Source organism: Watersipora subatra, chromosome 1 (genome assembly GCF_963576615.1).
Source record: "Watersipora subatra chromosome 1, tzWatSuba1.1, whole genome shotgun sequence".
In the NCBI taxonomy this organism is placed as follows: Eukaryota; Metazoa; Bryozoa; class Gymnolaemata; order Cheilostomatida; family Watersiporidae; genus Watersipora; species Watersipora subatra.
Genome location: NC_088708.1, coordinates 43586374 through 43611506, shown reverse-complemented (window position 1 = coordinate 43611506; position 25133 = coordinate 43586374). Strand labels below are relative to the sequence as shown.

Sequence of the window (25133 nt, the reverse complement as noted above, 5' to 3'; positions counted from 1 at the left end):
CCATCGAATATATTTATTTATGTTGAGTTGATGGTTTACCTTAACTTTCCAGGTCTGGGGCTGATGATCATACGGTATTTAACACCTGCTAACTAATATAATAGGCAGATACAATTATATGATTTATAAAAGTATGATTTACAGTTCAATTTAGTAATTCCCCAAGTTGTTCAAGGTTAAGGCTAGGCCTAGCCGTCAATATCAAAGTGTTCCTCTGACAGATAAAAATATAGACATCACACTGGTAGGTGAATAAGTAAACATGCAGATATGAGCATAGGAAAATAAACATGTGCATCATCACGCACACGTCCTTCCATGTGTCCAACATTGCCCTTGCACAATACGCAAACACACACCTCATTCACCTTACAGACATACAAACGTCAAAACCACGCATCCACTAACATTACCACGTCATTTGAAATTAATCACTCCATAGTGGCAAGACAAAGAGCCAAATATACGAACATTATGAAGCAAGTCAGAAATACTCTATATAACAATTTAAAAACACTTTCTAGATTTTTAGAAACTTTACAGTCATTAGTCATTACTCTAGCGCCTACCTTTAGCAGATAGTTTAGAAGCCTAGATTTCTACCTGTTTGGCTGACAAGTAAGGGCGGTCTGGTAATGAGCTTCACCATCTCATCTAGAATGAGAGGGAGGAATCTGACTAGAGGCTCAAGAGAAGCGTTGGAAACATTTGTTATGCAGTCCTTGAGCTCTTTCTCCATCTTTGCTTCGTTGGCGTGCGACATTCGCTTATGGTCATCAAGTGAAGCGCAATGTTGTAAGAAGTCATCGAGTTTCTCATCCTGTGTGTGGATGGAAGAGAGGGCCTTCACCCCGACCCTATCAAACAAATACAATTATTGGTGGTCACACCCAAGGTTTATCCTTGTTATTTTAGCATGCATGCTGCACGTTGACTAGTATTTACAGATTATATCAGTTAATGTCAATAAATAGAACACTACAAGACTTATAGATGTAATAATGATCTACTATAATCTATAGACATAGAACACTACAAGACTTATAGATGTAATAATGATCTACTGTAATCTATAGACATAGAACACTACAAGACTTATAGATGTAATAATGATCTACTGTAATCTATAGACATAAATCTCAATGTTTGTCGTTTGTCTGCCGTTTATGTGTCAAGTTATAGCAATAAAGCTTTAGGAATGAAAAGTCCGCTTTACACTGGATTTGAACTCACCACCTCCATGTAGCAGACCAACTATCTAACCAAATACACTACGCTGGTCTCGTCATACTATGGCTCAATGGAGCCCATACTTATGCAGCGCTTGCATAAATACAAATGGCCAGAATGATGTTACGCGTAATGTCAAACTGGTTTTACGACTATTATTATAGTAAAAATTTAGACGTGGTTAAGTTACTAGCTTACCAGATATGTTATTTAAAGTTATTGGGTAATTATTTTATTACCAGTGCAACACCAGTAATTCATCTAGTCTTTACTATAATAAGAGCCTTGTCTGTTCATCTGTCCAAAGCCATATTCAGCTTCCATGAGTTCAGAATTATTGTGCACATACTTATTATCTGTGCTTTATTGACACACCTGATGATCTCTTACAGCACCCGAGACTACCAGGGTACTAGTAATAGTGAGTCACCAGTTTATCATTTTATATTGCACAACAAATCAATTACAGCCAGTGTTTATTTACAACAGGGGTTAAAAAGTTATACTTAATCAAGACTATATAATGCGGCACACGAGTGAGTGTAGTCGGATGTGCATCTCATGCTGGCATAACAAAAAATGAGCTCAGGACTGGAGTACGAGAGGTGAATGCGCTTAGTTATCCATTACAGCCTCTCAAGCAATAGCACTTACAATCAACAGATAATAATACTAACAAGAACAAGTTATCTAACACTGGACCAGCGCTACCTATCTGAGAACTATACAGAATTAAACCTTGACATATGTAGTTTATCTGCTCAGATATTTACTTCTGATGTCAAAATCATCACATGCTGAAGCAAACATTCTTATAAGAATACTTAGTATTTTGTTTAAGTTGTTCCACAGCTTAAATACTTCGTGTAACTACTCATAGTATTAAGATATATGTAAATGCATCATATGAAGCTATATGAACAACAAATCTTAAAAATAAATTAATAAAACATTAAGAGATTAAGATCATTAAGTCATTAAAAGATTTTTACTGTTATTTCACTTGAGAAACATGTGAATGGAAACATTGGCTCAACATGTGTAAGTATGGTGGTAGAGCTAGTGATAGACATGCGCAACGTAACTTACTCTAACTTTCTAACTTACTTCAACTTACACTAAAAACAGTTTAAACTAACCCAATGTATATATAAATTATTGTTTTTATGTTTAATTTTCAATTTTTTGGAGTAATTTTAAACATATTGCGCAGGAAATTACTTCATATGTCGAGACAGACACTTGCTGAAACTTTATGTCCAAAATCAAAACAATTCACATTTAGAGGTGATTTCAAGTTGAGTTTTGACTATACGACTGTTGATTGAACTTGACAAGCAAAGAGAATCCTCAATGGAATGCAGTGTGAGGTGATTAGAGGGAGTAGAGAGGTTAGAGCCTACAGGGTCTCCTTGCAGATGAAGAGAGGAAATGTTGTAGAGGAGCTGTAAGCATTACTTATCAGCCATAAAGGCTCAAACTGATGACACTCCAATTTACTTACAGTTCATAGTGCATCCAAGGATGAGTATTTAAAAAAACTGCAAACTCATGAATCCTTCCATGTTGAGTATCTATGTGCAGAGTAACATCTTTTGCTAATGTTTGCGTACCAGCAGGCAACGGATGTGCGATTATCAAATGGCACGACTGTCGACAGTTAACAGATAGATAAAAAGCTGAAAGGGAAAAATGCTTACGAGAAAAGACCTTTGTGGTTATCAAGCCATTTCACCCCAGGCAGGCTTATGTCTGGGACCATTATAGTATAGTGAGGAGGAGGCTTGTCAGCGCAAATAGGCAGACAGAACTCCCCCACGTGTAGCCTGCCATCTCGCATCATCGGCAGCCACTGCAAATATAATAATGGAGGAAATTCGATTCAAAAAAGTTTGAGCATAGCTAGTGCTCTAAGAATGAGATAATAGCTCTGGTTCCATGCTTTGATGACATCATTTAGAAGAGTTGTCATCAAAGTATGGTGCTATTTGTCCTGCTGTTTGTCGCTATTTATTCACCATGCCAGTGATTCTCTTTGTGGGCTATTTATGCTTAAAGTTTATTAATAAGTAAGTTTCTTCTAGTTTTGTTAGAAATTAAAATTGTTATTTTAATTTTATAATACTGTAAACTTCTATGAATGGCCAGAACGGAAAACATGCCTGTTGCATTCTTTAAAGATTACTATTTCTATTCATTGAAGGGTCTTAAAAAATAAACAACAAAAATTTTGCTTCAAATGATCAACTCCGCTGTCTTTTTTATGATTCTTGTAAAGCATAATTTAAAAAATATTTCTGCTTGAAATAAAATTATGGCTAATAAAGTAATAAAAAACGCCATAGCTCTGAGCTTCTATGTATTGGAAGAACCATGCATGCTATAAGAACAAATCTTCAAATTATGACTGTTTGCAAATGAAACCCTCTTGACACAGTGAATTAACTGATCATCTCTACGATTGAGATGACAAGAAGTAGCAGGTGCTTGCTACGAACTGGACTGTATAGCCAGAAAAGTCTAAAAGCAGTGACTACTATCAGCATTATACTTACACTGTAGCCGAGCAACGACTCCGTCGGTTGGCTTGCCTCCTTTTTCTGAAGCTGGCAGCTGATGTGGTAAAAGGTAAAGAGAATATGCTGCCCAGGCTGGATTTTAGCGGGGAGTTTTACTTTTACTTCATCGTAGAAGTCAGGATTCCTGTCAACACGAAACAAGACAACTGATTAATGTAGTCCTTCATATAGGGACAATCTAGAGAATGCCATAGTGAGTTTCCCATATTACCATATGTGATCATATGTGTTAGCGATATGACTCATCCGCAGGAAGGCTGAGGCTGTTATGCAGGCAGAACAAGGGTTATCACTTATTTCAAGAACTAAGCCAATAGATGATCGCGTGTACATGTAAAAGGCCTGCAGGCAATGCAAGTATACTCACACACGATACACAGTTCTCCTGCGACTGCTGAAATAATATTTTGCCTTATGCTTAAGTATGCTCAAGTATTAGTACATGAGAAAAGCTAGTTCCTATATGCCCTACAGCAGTTGTGAGGTGTCAACACAATTCATAGCTACAAGACGCCAGCAGTGTAGAACACTAACCTGTTGTGATACGCGACAGCGGTGTAGGCCTGAGTAGTCAACTCTGGACAACTTGATTTACCAAAGATGACAGGAAGTGCTCTCTTCTCATCATCAGCTGCCACAAATTGTATTTTAATTGCAATGTTTCGGGCTGAACCAGGTCGGTTGGTGAAGTTAACATTTTGAGGATAAATGTAGAGAAGGTTCCTAAAATAAATTTTTTTAGCTCTTTAATTACGTCTTTAGGTTTCAGGTCTTGGGCTCATGAATATAAGCAAAAAAGCGTCAAGCATGTTGAGATTTGGCAGTTCTAACAAACAATTCATGATACCAATCGAAGACTCATTGGTGAAAAATTGGAGGAGTGTTAGACGAACGCAATACACAATATCTTACATTTTATGTGGAATGTGGTTATTTTGTTCAGGCAGTAAATCAATTGTATCATATAAAATTATTTGATTAATCTACGACAGTGACAAGGTAGCCTATTGAAACAAGAAGTTTTACAAAGATGTCTCAAGATGAGCTCTAGCTATCGTTTGGATATTATGATTAGAAAAAACTGAGAAGCCCTATTCTAGTAGGGCAACAGTCTTACAAAAAGGCTAGATGTCCTATTTGAGTAGAGAAACAGCCTAACAAATAGCTAGGGATGTCATATTCGAGTGGGAAAACAGGCTAACAAATAGCTAGGGATGTCATATTCGAGTAGGAAAACAGGCTAACAAATAGCTAGGGATGTCATGTTCGAGTGGGAAAACAGAGTAACAAATAACTAGGGATGTTCTATTTGATTGGTAAACAGTTTTCAAAATCTCTCTATGTGGTCTAGTTCAAAAGAACCACATATACATGTAGCTACCCCTTCACTGCCATACGCGACTTTATGCGAATTCTATGATCGACTGTCATAGATGCATTTTTGCGGAATTTACTGTGGTTTCGTAGTAGCGGAATATTTATGATTGGTGACAACATAACCAATGATCATTAGTATTTTTAAAGCGCTAAGAGCGATGCCCGAATAATTCTCTAAAAGATTAGCCTATATTCGGGAAGCAAATTATAATCTTTGATCAGAAAATTCCAAGTCAAAAGCGAACATCTTTTTCTGAAAGATTGAAATTTTTAGTTGTAATATGGCTTCCACAAGCACCTCCCGTGTTAGAAACAGAATAGCTTTTGTTGATGACATTCTAGCTGATCCAGATTCAGAACTAATTAAATACTCAGACAATAAAAGTGATAGCACTGACTCTGATGAAAGTAAGTTTTGTAAGAGTAAAGAATATTGTAGAGCAGTGGTTCCCAACTACCTTGGAGCCGTGGACCCCCTGAGCTCATCTAAAAGTCACGGACCCCTTTATAAACATCATAATATATTGTGTTTATAACAATGCATTGTAAATTGAAATGTTTTATGTTCCATGGATCTTAGTGTATCGCTGAAATCGAAAAGGGAGAGAGAGAATTACGTGTTTGCTGGTTAGAGGTTTTGTTGTTTTGTACTGCTAACCGGAAATCAGGTACTATCCAGCGATTGATGCACATACATGTAGGTGATAAAAGTCTGGACCCAAAATCCTACCAAAACAACGCGGCTACCCCACCGGACTTGCATTAGCCCCAAAACCCAGGCTAGCACAATCCCAACCGAGCTCGATTATTAAACCCCGTCCATATGATAGCCATCACCTATCCTTTTAGGGTTTCATATCAGTGATCCAGCCACTATAAGACAGAACTAGCTGTAAATATCTAGCTAGAAAAAACCAATGCTGGCACCAGCCTGTGGACCCCCTCAAAACCTCCTGTGGACCCCTAGGGGTCCATGGACCACCAGTTGGGAACCACTGTTGTAGAGGATCATTACAGCTTCATAGTGATCCTAGCTTCACATAGCTTTAGCAATGCACATAGTATAGATACATTGAACATTTTGCATAGCTCAGTTTGTTCATCCACATTTTGGCAACATAAAATATATAACCAAAATGTTTTAGATAGGGTTTGAAATTGAAAAAAAATTGTAGACATATTATGCAGCCAAATCGGATATTTTCAGTAAAATAGCTGGTAGTAGGCCGAAAGCTAAATTTGTAATGGATGGCAGTGAAAAGGTTAAATTCCAATAAAAAACAATTATGCGTGAATATGCCTCATTTTAACACAATCAGGCAAAAATAACACCAGCACTAGGAGTAACTGCAATACCTAGTTTTCAACATTCCTGCAGAAGCTATTTCTTGTTAACAGTACCTGTAACTTGCTGTTAACAGTACCTGTAACTTGTTGTCAACAGTACCTGTAACTTGTTGTCAACAGTACCTGTAACTTGCTGTTAACAGTACCTGTAACTTGTTGTTAACAGTACCTGTAACTTGTTGTTAACAGTACCTGTAACTTGTTGTTAACAGTACCTGTAACTTGTTGTTAACAGTACCTGTAACTTGTTGTTAACATTACCTGTAACTTGTTGTTAACATTACCTGCAACTTGTTGTTAACATTACCTGCAACTTGTTGTTAACAGTACCTGTAACTTGGTGTTACCAGTACCTGTAACTTGTTGTTAACAGTACCTGTAACTTGTTGTTAACAGTACCTGTAACTTGTTGTTAACAGTACGTGTAATTTGTTGTTAACAGTACCTGTAACTTGTTGTTAACAGTACCTGTAACTTGTTGTTAACAGTACCTGTAACTTGTTGTTAACAGTACCTGTAACTTGTTGTTAACAGTACCTGTAACTTGTTGTTAACAGTACCTGTAACTTGTTGTTAACAGTACCTGTAACTTGTTGTTAACAGTACCTGTAACTTGTTGTTAACAGTACCTGTAACTTGTTGTTAATAGTACCTGTAATTTGTTGTTAACAGTACCTGTAACTTGTGTAGGGTACAAAGAGCTCTCGAGGAGGAAACTCAGCCACTTCCTTGGTAGGCCGACCCTTGTCATCCGGGTATGGTTGAATTTTGTAAAGCTCTGGACTGAGGCAGTATTTGGGTTCCTCGGGACACGGTGACACATCCAGCCTCAGCATCCCAGGTATGGTTTTCAACTTCTTCAGAGCAGATGATGACCTTTTGACCTCACCAAGAAACTTATAGAGATCCTCTTCATTGAGCTTGTCTACTTCCTGTGAAATGGCAGTCTTACGAGTAAGGCTATTGATTGATGAATCACTTCAATCCACAAAACCAGACAACTTCCTGTGCACCAGTGATGTTCGTATTGTAGCCCTAATTCCCGCCAACTAGTTATACTTTCATGAACTAAATGCTACAGGTTTATAACACAATCCCTAGACCTTCACAATGATTGGTTTTCAAAAAAATCAATGCTTTATGGTAATTGGTTATTTTATGTTAAATGTTTGACTATGATAAGTTACTTTATATGTTCAAAGATTTGATATAATTGGCTAATTTACATTTCATAATTTGTCATGATTGGATGTTGCATATTCAATGCTTTGTATCTAGAGCTATTCACATTTGCAAGTTTGCTACTATTAGTTCGCCCGTGTTCATTACTTTGTTATGATATCCAGTAGGTTTTAATTAAATTAGTTTATGTATGCTGCTGAGCCAAAATCTTTACGAAAAATGTTGTTATAAAAAGAAAATAGAAGCATTTTTCATCAATATACATTGTACAACTAACATAACAACAGCAATAAAATCAATTAAACAAAAAAGAAGTTGTCACATGATACCTGCTTGAAGAAGCTCGACACTGTAATGGTAACAGGTCGAAAGCTGTCCAAGTTGGGTATTGTTTCTTCTCGCTCATACCAACTCGAACGCTTGTCGCTGACCAGCGACTGACTCTTGAATGATCGCATCTCAGTCACACCTGAGACTGAGCGAGTGAGGGAGTCATCTCTGCCACTTCGCTTGACAAAGTTTTCTGACAGAGCTGACATTCTCCGATCTAAACAAACGAGGCACGAATCAGTACCAGATGCAAAAAAAAAACAGATGGCCGGTAAATCACTAAAACGGTAAACAGAAAAACTGAAAAATTGGATATTCTCCAGAAAAGTGCTGCAGCATATAGTAACCATCCTAATGACCTCATCACAGACATTTAGGCTATATTGAACATATTGAATATATTAAATGATGAACTAGCTTTTGGTTGTATGAGTTTATCTGCAAATAACTGCAACTGGTCAAGAGAGGATTACAGCATGACAATACATATAAACAGGCTTGGTTGTTTAGTTATACGCTACATTCACTGCCAACATACAGTGCAATCGACCAAAACTCTTAGCAGGAAATTCCACTCATACTTTGCTAGCACTAGCAGTACCAACCACAGCTATGCACAACTACAAAAAGAACATGTGCAAGGTTTGAAAATAGAATTAACTGCGAGGAATTTTAGCACCATCTTATTCATATTTTAATAGTTTTTAGCAAAAATCAATGATTCCTTTAAAATCACAAATATAGCTTATTCAATCAATTCATTTTTAGTATGTACAAAAATGTACAGCATTAATATAAATTTATTAGTAAAATGTTGTTTCCATATTTTAAAGCCGCCCATAAGAGTGTTGTATAAAACCATCTGTACTGTTTCTGTTACTCCTAGTGCTTCTCTTCAGAAATAACACCAGAGGGCAGCAGTAATACTGACATACCAAGGCTGCCGCTGCTGCCTGTACTGCTATTGTCACTGCCAAGTGTTGCATCCTTTTCAAGACTGTTAGCCCCAGTCACAACATTCATCAGCTGCATGGCGGTGATTGCGAAAGGCATCCTATACGCCCCCAACTTCTCACAGTATTGTTTAGCTGCACCAGCTACCTTGTCCCTGTTAATGCTTTTCAAGTCCTTCGTGTATGTTTCTGAGACATCTCCTGGCTGAAGTACTTTCTCCAACTGTCAATCACACGATTTTTGTAAAAATTGGCCTCAAAGCAAAACTTAGATACAATAGGCGCTCCTACAACGTAAATTATCTGTTACGTAAACATTTACAATTTAAAATACATGTAAACTGCCTAATCCTTTCCAAGATAATTCCAAACTCACCCCTTTGGTCTTTGAAAAAGTTAAAAAACTACAACAACTTTTTAATTTATTATTAGTATTATATAATATACTATAATACTATATATATACTATACTAATATACTATAATACTATATATACAATAACCAATAATACTATATATAACCAATATAGTATTATTGGTTTGTATCAACAACTTTTCTCTTTTTTATCACATTCACTTGGTTTATGGTCCATGATTGGGGTAATTTTACAATAAGTTAGGGAGAGCACAACTACAACATCAATTTCCAATTTACGTCATTTTATTCTAGACAGCGAGCTCTATTCTTCCGCAAAGGAAAAATATTAAAACTATTTTATATGTCTACAATAAAACAAAATTTTTTTTACTACAATAAGAGCGGTGTCTATCTGTCCCTCTGTTTATGTCGAATAGATTTACTTCAGGGTTCAAGGTTAGGATAAAACTTAGTCTTCGACGATACTCCAACTCGTGCCATTCAGATTTCGACACCCTAACACTTGGATCAATCGATTTTCTTTTAAGTATTTCTGAATCATTACGCGGCTACTGATTCTCTGTGCTTTATCAACACGACTGACAATTTCTCAGGAAGAACGAGACTGCCAGGGTACTTATATATGTAGAGATAGATGTCATTTTCTCTACCAAGTGCGGTAAGAGAGAAAGCTATATTTTTAAGGCCAACTACGAGACCCTCATTATTAAAATCGAATTTGAGAACTTGCACTGACTTGACACTTTATGTTAAATGAAATGTTTTACATAGTATGAAGCAAACACTTTACATATATTCTTTACGTTATGTGGAACTTATGTTACAGGAGCGTCTACTGCATATCAAAGTGTAGGCGTTGGCACTACCCACCCTTGTGACAATGAATATAGCGGTGACAAACTACGTTAAGTCTAAGTGAAAACACCTTTACCAATGCTTCTAATGAGAGCCAATATGACAGGTAGGTTATGTCTAAGTGATGACAACCTACTCACACGCACGACGATGAATATATCAGGTGACGGATAGGTTATGTTGAATATGCATGATCGGCTTAGAGAGGATATGTCCTGTCTCGGCACATGGTCTATCAACAACTTTTTTATTGGCTCAGATGCCAAATCAAAGTAGAAATTCTCTGAGATTTTCTTTTTCTCCCTCAAGTCATAGAGAGCCATTGTCGCGAAGAGTGGTTCCATTTCGAACTCGAGCCTGATGATAGGATAATATACCAACATATACTTCAGACAACTAGTTATAATAAGACAAGAGTTTTCTATCTGAAAACATCTATCTGAATGTCAAGCACGCTATGATTCAGTGTCTTAAGCCTTGATTGGTTAGTTGTTAGAATCAAGCATAACCGTCAAAATATGCAGAATATTCTATATCAGCATAGCTTTCACTCCAAATGTAGGTATGCAAATCATTCTAATGATACCTTAGAAGAGTTCGAAAGCTTAAAAACATTACCAAAAAAACTGATAACTCATTTATAAATGTGTATCTTCCTACTTACTATTGTGTTTGATTTAAATGTTAAGCTTCACTGTTAAAAAAATATGGGATCATACACTTGGCTTTCACATATATTCGATGAAAGTATTCAATATTTGATGAACCAGCCAGCTAATTTACATAATAAATATCTATTAATCTTATTAGACTGATTCAGTCATCAACAAACAGCAAATAAATATAAAATATTAAATTAAAATCAGACTGGCTATGTTTTGTTGTGTTTTGCACTGGTACAGGCAGAATGATTAAGATATCCCAGTTTAGTGTGCAGGCCTACCGTAGTTCCAGACATTTTATAAGAATTCGTTGTCCAAAATGTTCAGCCGGGAGAGCAGGAATCTCTCTGCGCTCAATGACCTCTTCACTCTGAAAATGTTGCCAAAATACTTTAATTCGTACAACAAAAACTTTTAATAGCAATACAGAAAACACTCATTAGCACAGGAATTCAGTGAAAACGAACACAGTTGAAAGACGATGTTCCAGGTCAATGTAATAAACCTAAACAATTGCATCATCATTTTAAGTTTACTAAATAAATTACTTTAAAGGTTGACTTGCAACAAAATTCACATTACAGTTATTTGGTATCAAAAGATTCACCATGTCTTAATCTGCTGTGTTGCAGGTGCAAAATATGTAGAAATATGATTACAAGCTCTTAAAAGGTCAAAAACGAAAAGCCGCCGTAGATCGGAATCAGATTATTTCTCTGACGTTGTCATTACATTTGGTTATTGTTTTGTCACGTGATGTTCTCACGTGAATTGAAAGGCCAACAAAAGGCTCAATATAAAACTTCTCGTAGCACTAGTTTATGACAAACACTTCGGGTTTTACCGAAGACCCCGTATCAAATATAAATGCTCGCTACTTTACAGTTTTGTTTCGACTTGGTCTAATCGTCTAGTCGTAATCTGATCATTTGACCCAATACTTCGCAAATAATTTTTGCAGCGCTTTTCGATTATCACAGGTGACCAACAGGCTCGTCATGATTATCAGGCAATGATATGTATTCCTTCGAGCTAAGGTTAAAAAATTGAACGAATTTTTGCGGTAAGTTATAAGATATCAGTGCTAAAAGTGACAGCATTATAATGACGATAAAACAGACGCGTAAGAACAATAGACATAGTTTTATTGAATGCGTGAAGTATATTGGTGAGAATATTTCGACGAATGAGGTTGCATGAAAGTGTAAACAGAAGCCATCTTGTAACAACTACATCTCATTTGGGCCGTTTTGAAAAGAGAATCCAAACTACGGCGGTCTCGTGTGGCTGCGATTAACTGTTCGTTTTTGAGTTTTTAAGAGCTTGTAATCACATTTCCACATATTTGGCACCTATAACACAGCAGAGTAAAATATGGTGAATCTTTTGATACCAAATAATTGTAGTTGGTATTATAATTGAATTTTGTTGCAAGTCAACCTTTAAATGTCTATTTCATTAAATTTTTAATGCAGAGCAATCTTACAAAATGGAAAAACTTGATCCTTATAAAACCAGCTCATATATAAAGAATAACTATTAAATGTTAAACATATTATCAAACAAGTACGATGAATAAAAATAACTCTATGATTTCTCTATAGATAGAATAGACAATAGCTCAAGGTTATGACTGAATGCTCCGACTCTCGGATTATTTTAGCTATACGAATCAGCCAAACTAGTTGTTGACCGAAAAGACAAATGGTGTATGTTTACATATGCACCTCATCAGGTGGTGGGTAGACAGAAAAGAGCTGTTGGTGTCGCCCCACACGCCTTCGGTCCTTGTTCTCTTGATCTACCTCAGTAATCAGAGTGTCATCGAGCAAGTGAGCCAGCAAAGCGTCAGGTTTAGAGCTTTTCAGGTCAACTGCATTGCTTGCCTTTAGTCTTATTGAGTTCCTGTTTGACTCGGCCTGAATCAAAGTACAAGTTCTTTTACTTAATAATAAAATAACTTCATGAGAAAAAGTCAGCGCGCACAGGTTGATGTCTATATGGCCTCCTTAAATCTAAATATATATCTATAAATCTCAAAGTCATCATCTGTCATCGCTCGGTGTTTGTCCAGCTATAGCGAGTAAAATCTAGCATTTAAAAGTCTGCAGAAGGTTTGATCTTGGAACCGCCCATTCAGATGGTGGCAAGCTAAGCCATTAAGCTACACGGGATGCCATAGATTCATTGGGCAATATGGGTCATTATCTGGATTAAAATATGCATAGAAACTCTGTGTTACACACAACGTTACTAAAGCTTGCTCTCACAATTCTTATTAGCAAGTTTAGCATTATGGATATTAGTTTACAGACGGTTCCCTACTTACGAACATTCGAGTTACGAACAACGGTACATACGAACGCATGTACGTTGTTCGTAACTCGATTAACTTTCGAATTATTTGTTTGAAATTTGTTTGAACTTTACATACGTATTGTAAAGAGATTTGCCGGCCTTTACTTGGCAAGATCTCTACTAATAAATAAAGATAAGAGAGTGCCTGTAATTAATTAAAGTGCTTTTAATTAGCGAAGGAAATTCACCAGCCGAGGAGCATACGGCTATCTGCTCTGCTCAACTAAATGGGCGCACTCATTTATATACAATAATATCAACCGTTCCGGCTAACGGCAAACGGTAAGAACACCGGCTAACAAGGTGAATGAATAGGACCGTTAGCGCGTTGGAATGACACCATCTAAGTGACGATAAGTGATAGTGTTATGACGGTATATCAGATGTAACAATAGCATAACGAGTGAGACAACGATATAATAAACGGACAACACATAGAAAAAAAAAGACAACAACGATAAGTGATAGCATAACGATTAAAACAACAATGTAATTGAAAGGACAAGACATACAATAAATAAGAAATGCAGTGTCATGGCCCGGCGTCAACCAAAGTATTATTTCCATTTTATTAAATATTTTTTCTCAGTACAAACCAATACAGGTTAATTATGCAAGCCTTAAACATACTTATATAAACCTTCAATATACTTATATAGCCCTTAAACATAAATTATAATACAAAATATAGCACAGAAGCAACTTACGAACAAATTCACCTTACGAACAACCGTCCGGAACGTAACTCGTTCGTAGGTTGGGAACCGTCTGTACTCACATTAGCCAATGGCAACTACATTACCTGCCACTGTTTATAAGCTGTTTTTAATACCCATGCAACGGTGGGCGTCCGGCTAGTATACATATTAATTCAAGTGTTTGTTTGTTGATCTGACGTATTTCGGACCAACTGCACTAGAATGTACTAGAATGTACTCGGATGTACTATAAATTGAACCCGGAAACACCACGATTGCAAACAAGCGCACTAACCACTATGCCGCATGGCTACCTTGCCATACCATGAAATAAAATGCGGACATCCTTAAGGTGCAAACACACTTGGCGATATCTAGTGCGATATCGGGCTGCATGGTGTTAATCTGCACGAGAACTCGTCCAGCGAGCTCATGCAGAGTCATTGACTAGACTAGACATTGTCCATCAGAACTTTATCGCAAGCGAGATGAATTTTGATTGGTTAGTTTTTCCCAGAATTCAATTTTGTGGCAGATAATTACGTCGTATCGATGTTTACCAATGTACAGCAGAAACATTTTGCTATTTTGTTACAATTGAAACATAATCAGAACGAACACTGAAAGGTTCATAAATTTAATAAAAGCACTCCCAGACCTGTACGGCACAACATGTAATAATTACAAAAACCCAGTTAAAAACGAACATTTGGAGTCAATCATTGCGCAGGTTGACCATCTTGAGAATGGCAAATATTTAATATATTAAATATAAAAAACTACTGTAGAGTAAACTATATATAACAATTGTAAAATATTACTGTTAAAAATACAAAAAAACGTTTTTTCTTGTCTTTTTGTAGTGTACCATCTGCGAAAGTGAGAAAAGCCTAATAACAAAAGCGGAAGTTGTTGAGTGATGAAGTTGTTGTTGCCTAGAAGGCGCCACATTGACTTAAATTTATTAACAGCTACGAAGAAACTAATTATATGAAATTTTATTGGCAGTTTGAGAGCGCGCCCACGTTATGGTTTGCTGGTGAATCGCTCAAGTGTGTTTAGGCACACGACAGCAGCAATATCTCCGCGCTTCTCATGACCCCCGCCTAGCGTGTTTGGACCTTTATTGTACCTGCCAATCTTGAATGGCACACGGGACTGCCAGTGTACTAGAAGAAAGTGCTATAAATATACATATACGTATATTTAGCATAGACTTATAGCATACACAGCAATAAAAAACACCTTCATTTACGTTAGAATGGTAAATGTTGTATATGTTGATTAAAAATAAATTTTCTGTGCAAAAACTTCTCTTATTACCCGTGCAACGCTCGGCATTCACTTAGTAACCCTATAACAGCAATTCAGTCTGTACATTGTACAGTTGTTATGACAAAGAGTACTCCTCAAACAGTCCCTTTATTTAATAATAAATTTCTACTTTCCGCGCTGCTTGACACGAGGTGGTGATACTCACTCTTTGAATGAGAGGCGGGTCTTCAAGGACATCAATTTCATAGTCATGTTTCTTGAGGCCTTTCTGAATGTCAACCACTCTCTGAACACTCTCCTTGCTGTTTTGGCTCGAGCTGTATGCCAAATACCTGCAGTACAACGACTTTTTTACTAACTAGATTGGAATAACCTAATATCTTGCCTAAACACTGGACTATATGAATCACAGCTTTAAAATTAGCATCTGCCCACCCACGGCAGCAATTGAAAAACCACAAGTTAAATTAGTACTTGCCTACCTTTTCATCTTGTAGGCAAGACAACCGCATTAAAATTAAAAGCTACCTACCTGTAGCTGCAATCTACAGTTTTCTTTCAATGCACTAACTACTTGCGCTGGCAAATTTGTGTGTTCAATTAAATATTTAGTTTACAAAAGTCATCCTGGCCAATGTTTCTTCAATATTCCTAGAGAGATGAATAATACCCTAATTCAATTTATTGTCCGGTAACCATGAAAATACTTTTCCAACTGATCTATCAACTGAACAAGACTAGACCATAGTGTTCCTAGAACTACTAAAATTACCCTCTTATTTTAGGTCAGACAATCTCCTTGATGTGCGATGTTTATCTTGCTGATTTGTGTTGGATGTCTGATGTCTATCTCTGATGTAATGCTAGCTTTACTCTACTCTAACTAGGAACACTTTGTAAAAATGGGAAGGAAAAAGTGCTATCAAAAGCATACCACCTTTAATAAGGAATATAACCGGATAAAGAAACAATTGGAGTGATTTCTATCTGACATGTAAAAGGAAACCTGCTAGCGATATTACTAGTGACTAAGAGGTTTAGACCTGCGTTAAAACCACTATTCAGAGAGACGGAGAGACTGAGTGCTGATCACACTGTAGGTCTGGATCCTACGTCTATACAACTATAACTTCTATATATCTACAATGTATACAGAAAACCTGACTAGTTTTTGATCTCCAATAGCCGCTATGCTTTTATCTTATTGAATTGGTAGATTAGATAACTGTTCTGGTGTGGTATTGAATTGGTAGTTTAGATAACTGCACTGGTGTGGTATTGAATTGGTAGATTAGATAGCTGCTCTGGTGTGGTATTGAATTGGTAGATTAGACAACTGCTCTGGTGTGGTATTGAATTGGTAGATTAGACAACTGCTCTGGTGTGGTATTGAATTGGTAGTTTAGATAACTGCACTGGTGTGGTATTGAATTGGTAGATTAGATAGCTGCTCTGGTGTGGTATTGAATTGGTAGATTAGATAGCTGCTCTGGTGTGGTATTGAATTGGTAGATTAGATAGCTGCACTGGTGTGGTATTGAATTGGTAGATTAGATAACTGCTCTGGTGTAGTATTGAATTGGTAGATTAGATAGCTTCTCTGGTGTGGTATTGAATTGGTAGATTAGATAGCTGCTATGATGTAGTATTGAATTGGTAGATTAGATGACTGCTCTGGTGTAGTATTAAATTGGTAGATTAGATAGCTGCTCTGGTGTGGTATTGAATTGGTAGATTAGATAGCTGCTCTGGTGTAGTATTGAATTGCTAGATTAGATAGCTGCTCTGGTGTGGTATTGAATTGGTAGATTAGATAGCTGCTATGATATAGTCTTGTTGAACTAGTAGATTGGATAGCTGCTATGATATAGTTTTGTTGAACTAGTAGATTAGATAGCTGCTATGATATAGTCTTGTTGAACTAGTAGATTGGATAGCTGCTATGATATAGTCTTGTTGAACTAGTAGATTGGATAGCTGCTATGATATAGTCTTGTTGAACTAGTAGATTGGATAGCTGCTATGATATAGTCTTGTTGAACTAGTAGAATAGATAGCTGCTATGATATAGTCTTGTTGAACTAGTAGATTAGATAGCTGTTATGATATAGTCTTGTTGAACTAGTAGATTAGATAGCTGCTATGATATAGTCTTGTTGAACTAGTAGATTGGATAGCTGCTATGATATAGTCTTGTTGAACTAGTAGATTGGATAGCTGCTATGATATAGTCTTGTTGAACTAGTAGATTGGATAGCTGCTATGATATAGTCTTGTTGAACTAGTAGAATAGATAGCTGCTATGATATAGTCTTGTTGAACTAGTAGATTAGATAGCTGTTATGATATAGTCTTGTTGAACTAGTAGATTAGATAGCTGTTATGATATAGTCTTGTTGAACTAGTAGATTAGATAGCTGCTATGATATAGTCTTGTTGAACTAGTAGATTAGATAGCTGCTATGATATAGTCTTGTTGAACTAGTAGATTGGATAGCTGCTATGATATAGTCTTGTTGAACTAGTAGATTGGATAGCTGCTATGATATAGTCTTGTTGAACTAGTAGATTAGATAGCTGCTATGATATAGTCTTGTTGAACTAGTAGATTGGATAGCTGCTATGATATAGTCTTGTTGAACTAGTAATTGGATAGCTGCTATGATATAGTCTTGTTGACCTAGTAGATTAGATAGCTGCTATGATATAGTCTTGTTGAATTGATAGATCAACCAGGGTTAGTCTGGCTCCAAAGTCCACCTTAAGGCCGATCACTATGGTATGCCATTCTGAAGTGTTGAAGGGTAAATAATGAGATTAAGAGATTTGAGTAGGTGAAAAATTTACAGGAATTAAAGGATTTGCAACACTACACACTGTAACTACATGTATATCTAGCAGTGAAATAGCCCCTAAACCTTTCATTATCTTCAGCGCGAAGAGTCAAGGATGCTTAGCTCTATATTATTTTACTCGGAGCGCCCCGAAAGTTATAAATACCTTCTGTTGAATACTGTGTAGTCATCAGTATACTTGCTTATGAAATCTCGCACTTGACTGTCAGTCTCTGCCCTGAATTGAAAAAACATGGGATGTGTTACCATCGCATCGGCTAGGGAGCATGAGTTCCAGTTTCACTGGGAGTGTCAATACGATATCAATATATCAATACGTCAATACGGCTACCAACATATATGTATCATATATTAATATGTCAATGCGGCTACCAACATTGCTTGGGCTAGTGATGTCAATAGAGTGTAATTGGACCACAGGCTACCAATACTGGTTAGGATTAGTAGAGTGTCGTTAGCGTGTAACTGGATCACAGGCTACCAATATTGGTTAGGGTTGGAGAAGGATTGTTGACAAATGAATTCCAGGCTATCACTATTTGCTGTTAGAGAAACATTCGGTGGTAGAAAAGCTTACAGCTACACGAAAATATGGAATCTAAATATAGCACAACTAATAAAAAGGTAAGTTGAATATCAACTAGCAAATAGGCAGAAACCAGAGGACCAGAAAAAAAATCAAAGAAAAACCAAATCAATCACATCACAAATAAACATACGAGTAACCTTACTCAGCGACACCTTTCAGCTCCTTGGAAGAAATTCTCACTGACCTTTGACCCGGCATGTCACCTCTCACATTTTATTATCCTAAACTATCAATGATGCTTAGACGTGATGTTCGCTCGTATTCACTAACACATGCCTCAGCGACTGCGAAAAGAACTTAGCAAGCAAGTGTACGAGGAAAGAAGCGATGTGAGCAATGAGCAAGCAAGAACCCAAGATAACGCTGAAGTGTTGTGTAGCCCTGCGACCAGTCCTTTGACGAGGCGGTCCATCTGTCATCCTACGATCTGCTCCAATGAGCAACATTAATAACTTCTGCCAGTTCTAGCTAATGACAGTCCGACAAAAAACAGGTCATTATGGGGAATATCTTGGCTAACACCAGCATACAAATTATGGTGAGGTTCACATGGTAATATAGAGAGCGTATTCCGCAGCTTAAGGGTCTTAAAATACTGCGTAAGAAAAAGCCGGTAATTTTGTAACAGATCTGCATGTCATTTTGGCACATCTAAAATTCATAGTAGAGATTACACATTCAGTATTGGTTGAGACAACGCATTTGTATAACGTGTTTTTGGATTCTCTAAACCCTTTAGGATGGGTATAAAAAAATATTTGTTGTTGATTGAGGGTAGACAATGCGCAATCACGAGGGCTCACGCCTAGCCATAGACATGGAACTATATTTTACATACCACTTTCATAAATAAAAACTAACTATGCTGTTGACTAAAGGATGACCTACAAACAAATCCACTAACAAAATTTTGTTGCAGTCGCCAAACACCCATGGTGTGAGACAGATTACCATGGCTTAAAAGTATCAAATATTGACTATTACACTCCTAAAGAATACAAAATCCTAAAATCTGAATCTTATACGCATACTCTCCAAACCGACATGAAGAAATAGGAAAGCACTCTCAGCATCTGGTTGATCCATTGATTTGAGTTATGACCTTACGAAGAGAACATGACAAACATTGCAGGTGTTTTGAAAGAGCACTAACTAGTAATGTTGTGTTTCAAGCGCTTAGAACCGCCTAAGATACAATATGTTCATTTCATGTAGTTTATACTATATTTGTAGTAAACAGCAATGAAATGATCACAAATCAATCTGGCCTAACAACAATTATGTTATGAGCGTATATCAAGTATCTTTAAATATTTCGGCTTTTCACTGAGCTGTTCAAAATAGAATTTGGAAATGTGAGTTCTGTCATATGTACAGCGAGAGTACAGCTGTACATACCATACAAGTTCAGCTACATACACTGTCGTAGTTATACTAAATGTACTGTTGGAGAGTTGATGGAAGCAAAGAATGATCTAGACATGGTAGAACATTGGCCGCCTAATAGCTTTATATAGTGACAGAAAGAAGCTGAATGGATGAGTACTCATAAAATATATAACGGCGGAGATGAAAGGTGGACAGATGGGCGGACAGACTGCGTGCTACACTAATTGCTCTGCGAGACCTTCATGTCATTAGTTATGGCATAATGAGGAACCTCATTAAAAAGAGCTCACAAAAAATCGAGATACTCTACAAACATAAATAATGGTTGATGTGTATACACAAATACACATCATTACAAGAGCAAACAAACAATCACTTATTAGGGTAGAAGGTACAAGGTATGATTTTACTTACCTACTACACATAGTAGGTAAGTAAAATCACAGTAGGAGTAGGTAGGAGGTAAGTAAACACACATTAGGTAGGTCAGTAAACGCACAGTAGGCAGGAGGTAAGTAAAATCACGATAAGGAAACACACAGTAGGTAGCAGCCTAGCAGGTAAGCAAACACACAGTACAAGTAGGTAGTAATACAGTTGAAATACTTTAGCAATCATCAATCAATCATATACATGGAAATAGAATCTGATAATTTCCCAATAATTGCAGAAAGTAAATCAGACCACTAACATGTTCTGACAACTCCTACATGTACACACCTCAGACACACAACTGCTTTCATAGGATAACTACATTTTAGATGTCAAATCCCAAAAAGTAGATATAACTTGAAAAAATACATGCCTTTGTCATTTCAATATATGCAAATACCTAGATGTGTACACTTACCCCCAGCATGTGCCCACAGTATTAAATACGCATACACAGAGCGCGATATGTAAACACAACTGATTAACATGATATGCGCGTGTAATTCTAGTGAATCAAATAACCCAAAAAATATCACGGAATCTCCATATGGATGCACAACCCTAATAATGCATTTGTGCCAACAACTATCAACTCTAAAATGTACTGACAACTACACTATATACATAACACACAAATCTAGTGCGCACTCTGCTAATGTGATTGGGCAGCCTGGTATAGAGATATCTCTAAAGTGAGTACAGAATTACCATAGTATTTAAGGGAAATGCGGTATGAGAATATTGTGATGTTAAAGAGGTTATAATTAATCCACATTCTGATTTACATGAATGCCGAAGTAAATTTGGATTTGTATGCCCTTGCCTGTCTACACGTGATGGCATATTCAAGAGCTGCCAGCTATTTACTTTACTGTTGTTTATATAAGGGTATATATTGGAGTAATAGTTGGTATTAAATTTGTAGTGTAACTAAAAACGAAAAGTTTTTAATGTCTCGTCTTTATAATATTTAAGTTTGGTAACGACAAAATAAAAACTCATGTAATAAAAGTTACTGAGAATTGAAGTATTACAAAAGCAATATAAAATAAAAGCAATATAAAATAAAAAGACTAAGTTTCTCAACAAAGAATATTCAAATAAATCAACAAAGCTATCACATGTATTTCAGCAATAGTATGTTTGTTGAAGAATCATGGGTATATTTTCAACAAGGCTCTCCAGAAACAGTACACAAAAATGTGTAGCAATAGTACATTGGTACAGGCATAAATTTTTCAGCTTGCTTGGTTCACAGCTGACTCACACAGCAATGTTTGCCCTCAATCTGCCATAATGTTCATGTGCAAGCACACCGAACATTATGTGTTTGCTTCTTCAACATTTTCATAAAATGCATTGAATTTGCCAGTCTCAATTCTCTTTCTTAGACTGTTTTTTCATGTCTGCTATGTTTAAGAAAAAATTGATATTATGAAAAAGCACTGCATAAGTTATAACGAAAATCATAGTAAACATGACTAGCCTAACTTTTGCATTGAGATGACAAACCAAGATGATGATTACAAGGTGTACCACACAATTTTATGTGAAACAGAGACTACTAACCCTAAGTCAAGGTCTGGAGTATTAAGGGTTCGGAGCTTCCGACGCAAACGGCAGACATTGACATCATCATCAGGAAAGTCGACAAAGGAGATACATCTGTTTTGCTCATGTGATCTCTGCTTGAGAATTATATCTTCAAAGTCAGGGGGGTCTACCACATCAGTTATGGGTACCTAGCAGATAGCAATAGGTTACTCAATATATGCGAATATATTTTATACATGTACATGTATAATATGTTATATATATATCCGTATACAATTTTATATTTATGAGAAATTCAGCTCGAGGAGTGCAAAGGTAGAGAAAAAGCTAGCTATAAAAGAAATTGCATAACTGAGTATGTTAAAGGAAATTAAAAGAATAACAAGAATCCCAACAGAAATATAGTCAACAGAGCTAATTTATATTTCAAGCATACAAACAAACAAGCAAAGCAAAAACATGTATAAATAACTGTATATATAACTTTTTTCATTGAGTCTTCTTATGAGGAGGATAAACAGCTCCAGAATAAATTGATGAAACTCAAATTACAAATTTCTATGCGAGTTCTATGTGAGTGTATCAACCTGGGTTAACTTGTTAGCAACAGAAAAATCTTTAGAGCTGATGCCATGGTACCAACTAGTTCAGCCTACCTTAAGACTCCCATTATAATGACAAGCCATGTTGAAGTTGGGTGCTAGTTATGCAATTAAAACATCAAATGAGCTTCTATGCTTATGTAGAATTGATAAGCTTTTAGTCTGAGACAATATGCTAGATGAGTTGATCTATGTACGATGAGTTGACTCTACTTAGACCGGCGATGTATGTCAGGCAAGTCGAAGTATGCTAGATGAGTTGACACAAGCCAGATGGCAAGGAGTTCACAGTATGGCATATCAAATAGATGAGTTCACATACAATGGAAAGTCGACCAAGTTTATTGAAGTGGTGTATGTCAGGTAAGTTGGCATCAGTAAATGAGTGGGCCCATGTTGACCGATGGTAGATAATTTGACCTATGTTGGTCAAGTTGATCAACATTAGATGAGTTGGGCCACATTGGACAAGTTGATGCACGAGGTGATATATTTTGAAAAGTTGACACATGCTAATAAAGCTGATCTATAATATATAAAATGATGAATGTTTGATGAGTTGATCTATTTTGGATGAGTTGAATTATGCAGGGCAAGGTGACAGTGATATGGCAACAGAGAGATCGTGTTTCCAACTCTAATTGGCCGATGTTAGCCTAAACTTCGACACCAATAATAACAAATCAGCATTTGCAAGTTGCACTACTTGATACAGTCACTATATTTTTAGCTTTGAATGTTGGTCCATGGAGGTGGTGCAAAATTACAGAGATTTAATTATTCGAAGGATGCTCTCTACTACATTTATCTACTACAGGATGAAAGTGGTAACCATTTAAAGTCTTCAACTTTTAAAGTCTTTAATAGTCTTTAACGTTAATGACATTGAGCTTCCATTAAACTGTGTTTTAATTTTTACCACGATCATTCACATCGCTGTTTTATTACAACAAATTAATTTAATACCACTTTGAGTTATAGTATAACCTCAGAAACAAATTGTATTAAAATTTAAATACAAATAACTTCCAAGAGTTGAAGACATATTCAACCGTGCAGAACAACCAAAAAAGTTGTTCAAGAACTGTGTAAAATGCGCTGGAGAGCTATTTGGGGTTTAATACGATAGTTAATAAAGATTTAGTAAAGTTGACTACTTGCTATTCTCTCTGGCTGTTTGGAAACTTCTTGCAATTATTCTTTGAGAAAAAATAACTCCTAAAAAGTATATCTATGAGGCGTGATAGGGCAGTGAATATGATAAAGATTTACTAAACTTGGCAATACTGTAAATACAACAACATGGAAGCGATACAAGGCTTCAGTATATAACGCAGTCTCTGCATAAGCTAGGCGAGTTAAACAGCTAAACATGTTTTACTTTCTGTACACAAACTTAACAATTCCATGTAAAGCATTGCTCCTATGACCAATGGGGGTGGAATGTGAATGTGAGGATGGATACACAAAGTAGTAATCCAACCATAAACGTTACTGTTATAAGTAAGAAGTTATAGCCATAGCTATAGCCATATAGTTATGATAAACTATAACATATTCAACATTGTTTACAAGTACAAGTATTATGCTATGAACTTACCGAGCATGTGGGATAATTCTCTGATGTAGCGGCACCAATCATGCTGATCAGATATCCTGACAGCAGTCACGGGGATGTTGATTATGGTAAGCTGGAAGCTTAGGGTTAATTCTTATTAGAACATCTGTCAACAGAGCAATGAGAGAATAGTGTCAACAAGTGCTATGGTTGACAGAGGTTTTTCAAAAATGTGGAATGTACACATAGCTTTGATTTCCATATCAATAATTATTATTTTTTGTGCTAAAGAACAGCTCTGCAACCATTTGTGTGTTTGACTAAATTATGAACTCCCAGTTTTCAAACCATACTTTGCACATATGCTCTCTGGCACAGCTTCTTGAACAGTGTTGGATTTAATCCTTTACAATACCAAGGAAAATTTGTCACAACTTTGTGAGTGCAAGCATTTGCTCACAAAAAGGATAGAAATGAAAGATTGATCAAAGGTTTGTGCAGACATCCAGCTCAACCAATGCTACTAAGATATAGAAGCTAGGCAAATAGGATAGGTAAACAGTAAAACACACTAGAAATATGCTAGACTTTTGTACCGCAAATAACACCACAAATTGTGGCAGAGGTCAAAGGTTTTATTCAATCAGCTATCCTTATTTGTAGTGTTTGCCCAGAGTGAGATCGTTTGTACACAATTTCAAATGAGCAGCTGTTTGATACTGGTCAGCACTACAGCTGACCTCTAACAAGTAGCTGTCTTGAAGTCCAATATGATAATGATCAGGGAAAGTTCAATAACTAATAACTTTGTAGATACTGGAGATTGCTCACAGTTTATCTTTTAAAAAGATCTAATATGAGATTTTACAAGCTATATCAGATTTTATTTATGGTTTAGGTTTTAGGTATCCAATTTAGGTTTTTTCTATC

General features: G+C 36.4%; 1 protein-coding gene across 1 annotated transcript in view; it reads right to left on the bottom strand.

The window, feature by feature from the left end:
* LOC137385391 (dedicator of cytokinesis protein 7-like) overlaps nt 1-18963 on the bottom strand; it is a 46382-nt gene extending 27419 nt beyond the window's left edge. The window contains exons 1-13 of the mRNA XM_068071842.1: nt 18853-18963; nt 18225-18296; nt 15430-15556; nt 12621-12812; nt 11175-11263; nt 10372-10588; nt 8981-9221; nt 8045-8262; nt 7209-7465; nt 4344-4532; nt 3786-3933; nt 2931-3082; nt 604-857 (exon numbers count right to left, since the gene is read on the bottom strand). Of these exons, the coding sequence (XP_067927943.1) occupies nt 604-857; nt 2931-3082; nt 3786-3933; nt 4344-4532; nt 7209-7465; nt 8045-8262; nt 8981-9221; nt 10372-10588; nt 11175-11263; nt 12621-12812; nt 15430-15556; nt 18225-18296; nt 18853-18866 (2170 nt within the window). The 5' untranslated portion in view covers nt 18867-18963. The remainder of the gene's footprint in view (nt 1-603; nt 858-2930; nt 3083-3785; nt 3934-4343; nt 4533-7208; nt 7466-8044; nt 8263-8980; nt 9222-10371; nt 10589-11174; nt 11264-12620; nt 12813-15429; nt 15557-18224; nt 18297-18852) is intronic.
* Between the last annotated feature and the right edge of the window lie 6170 nt (nt 18964-25133).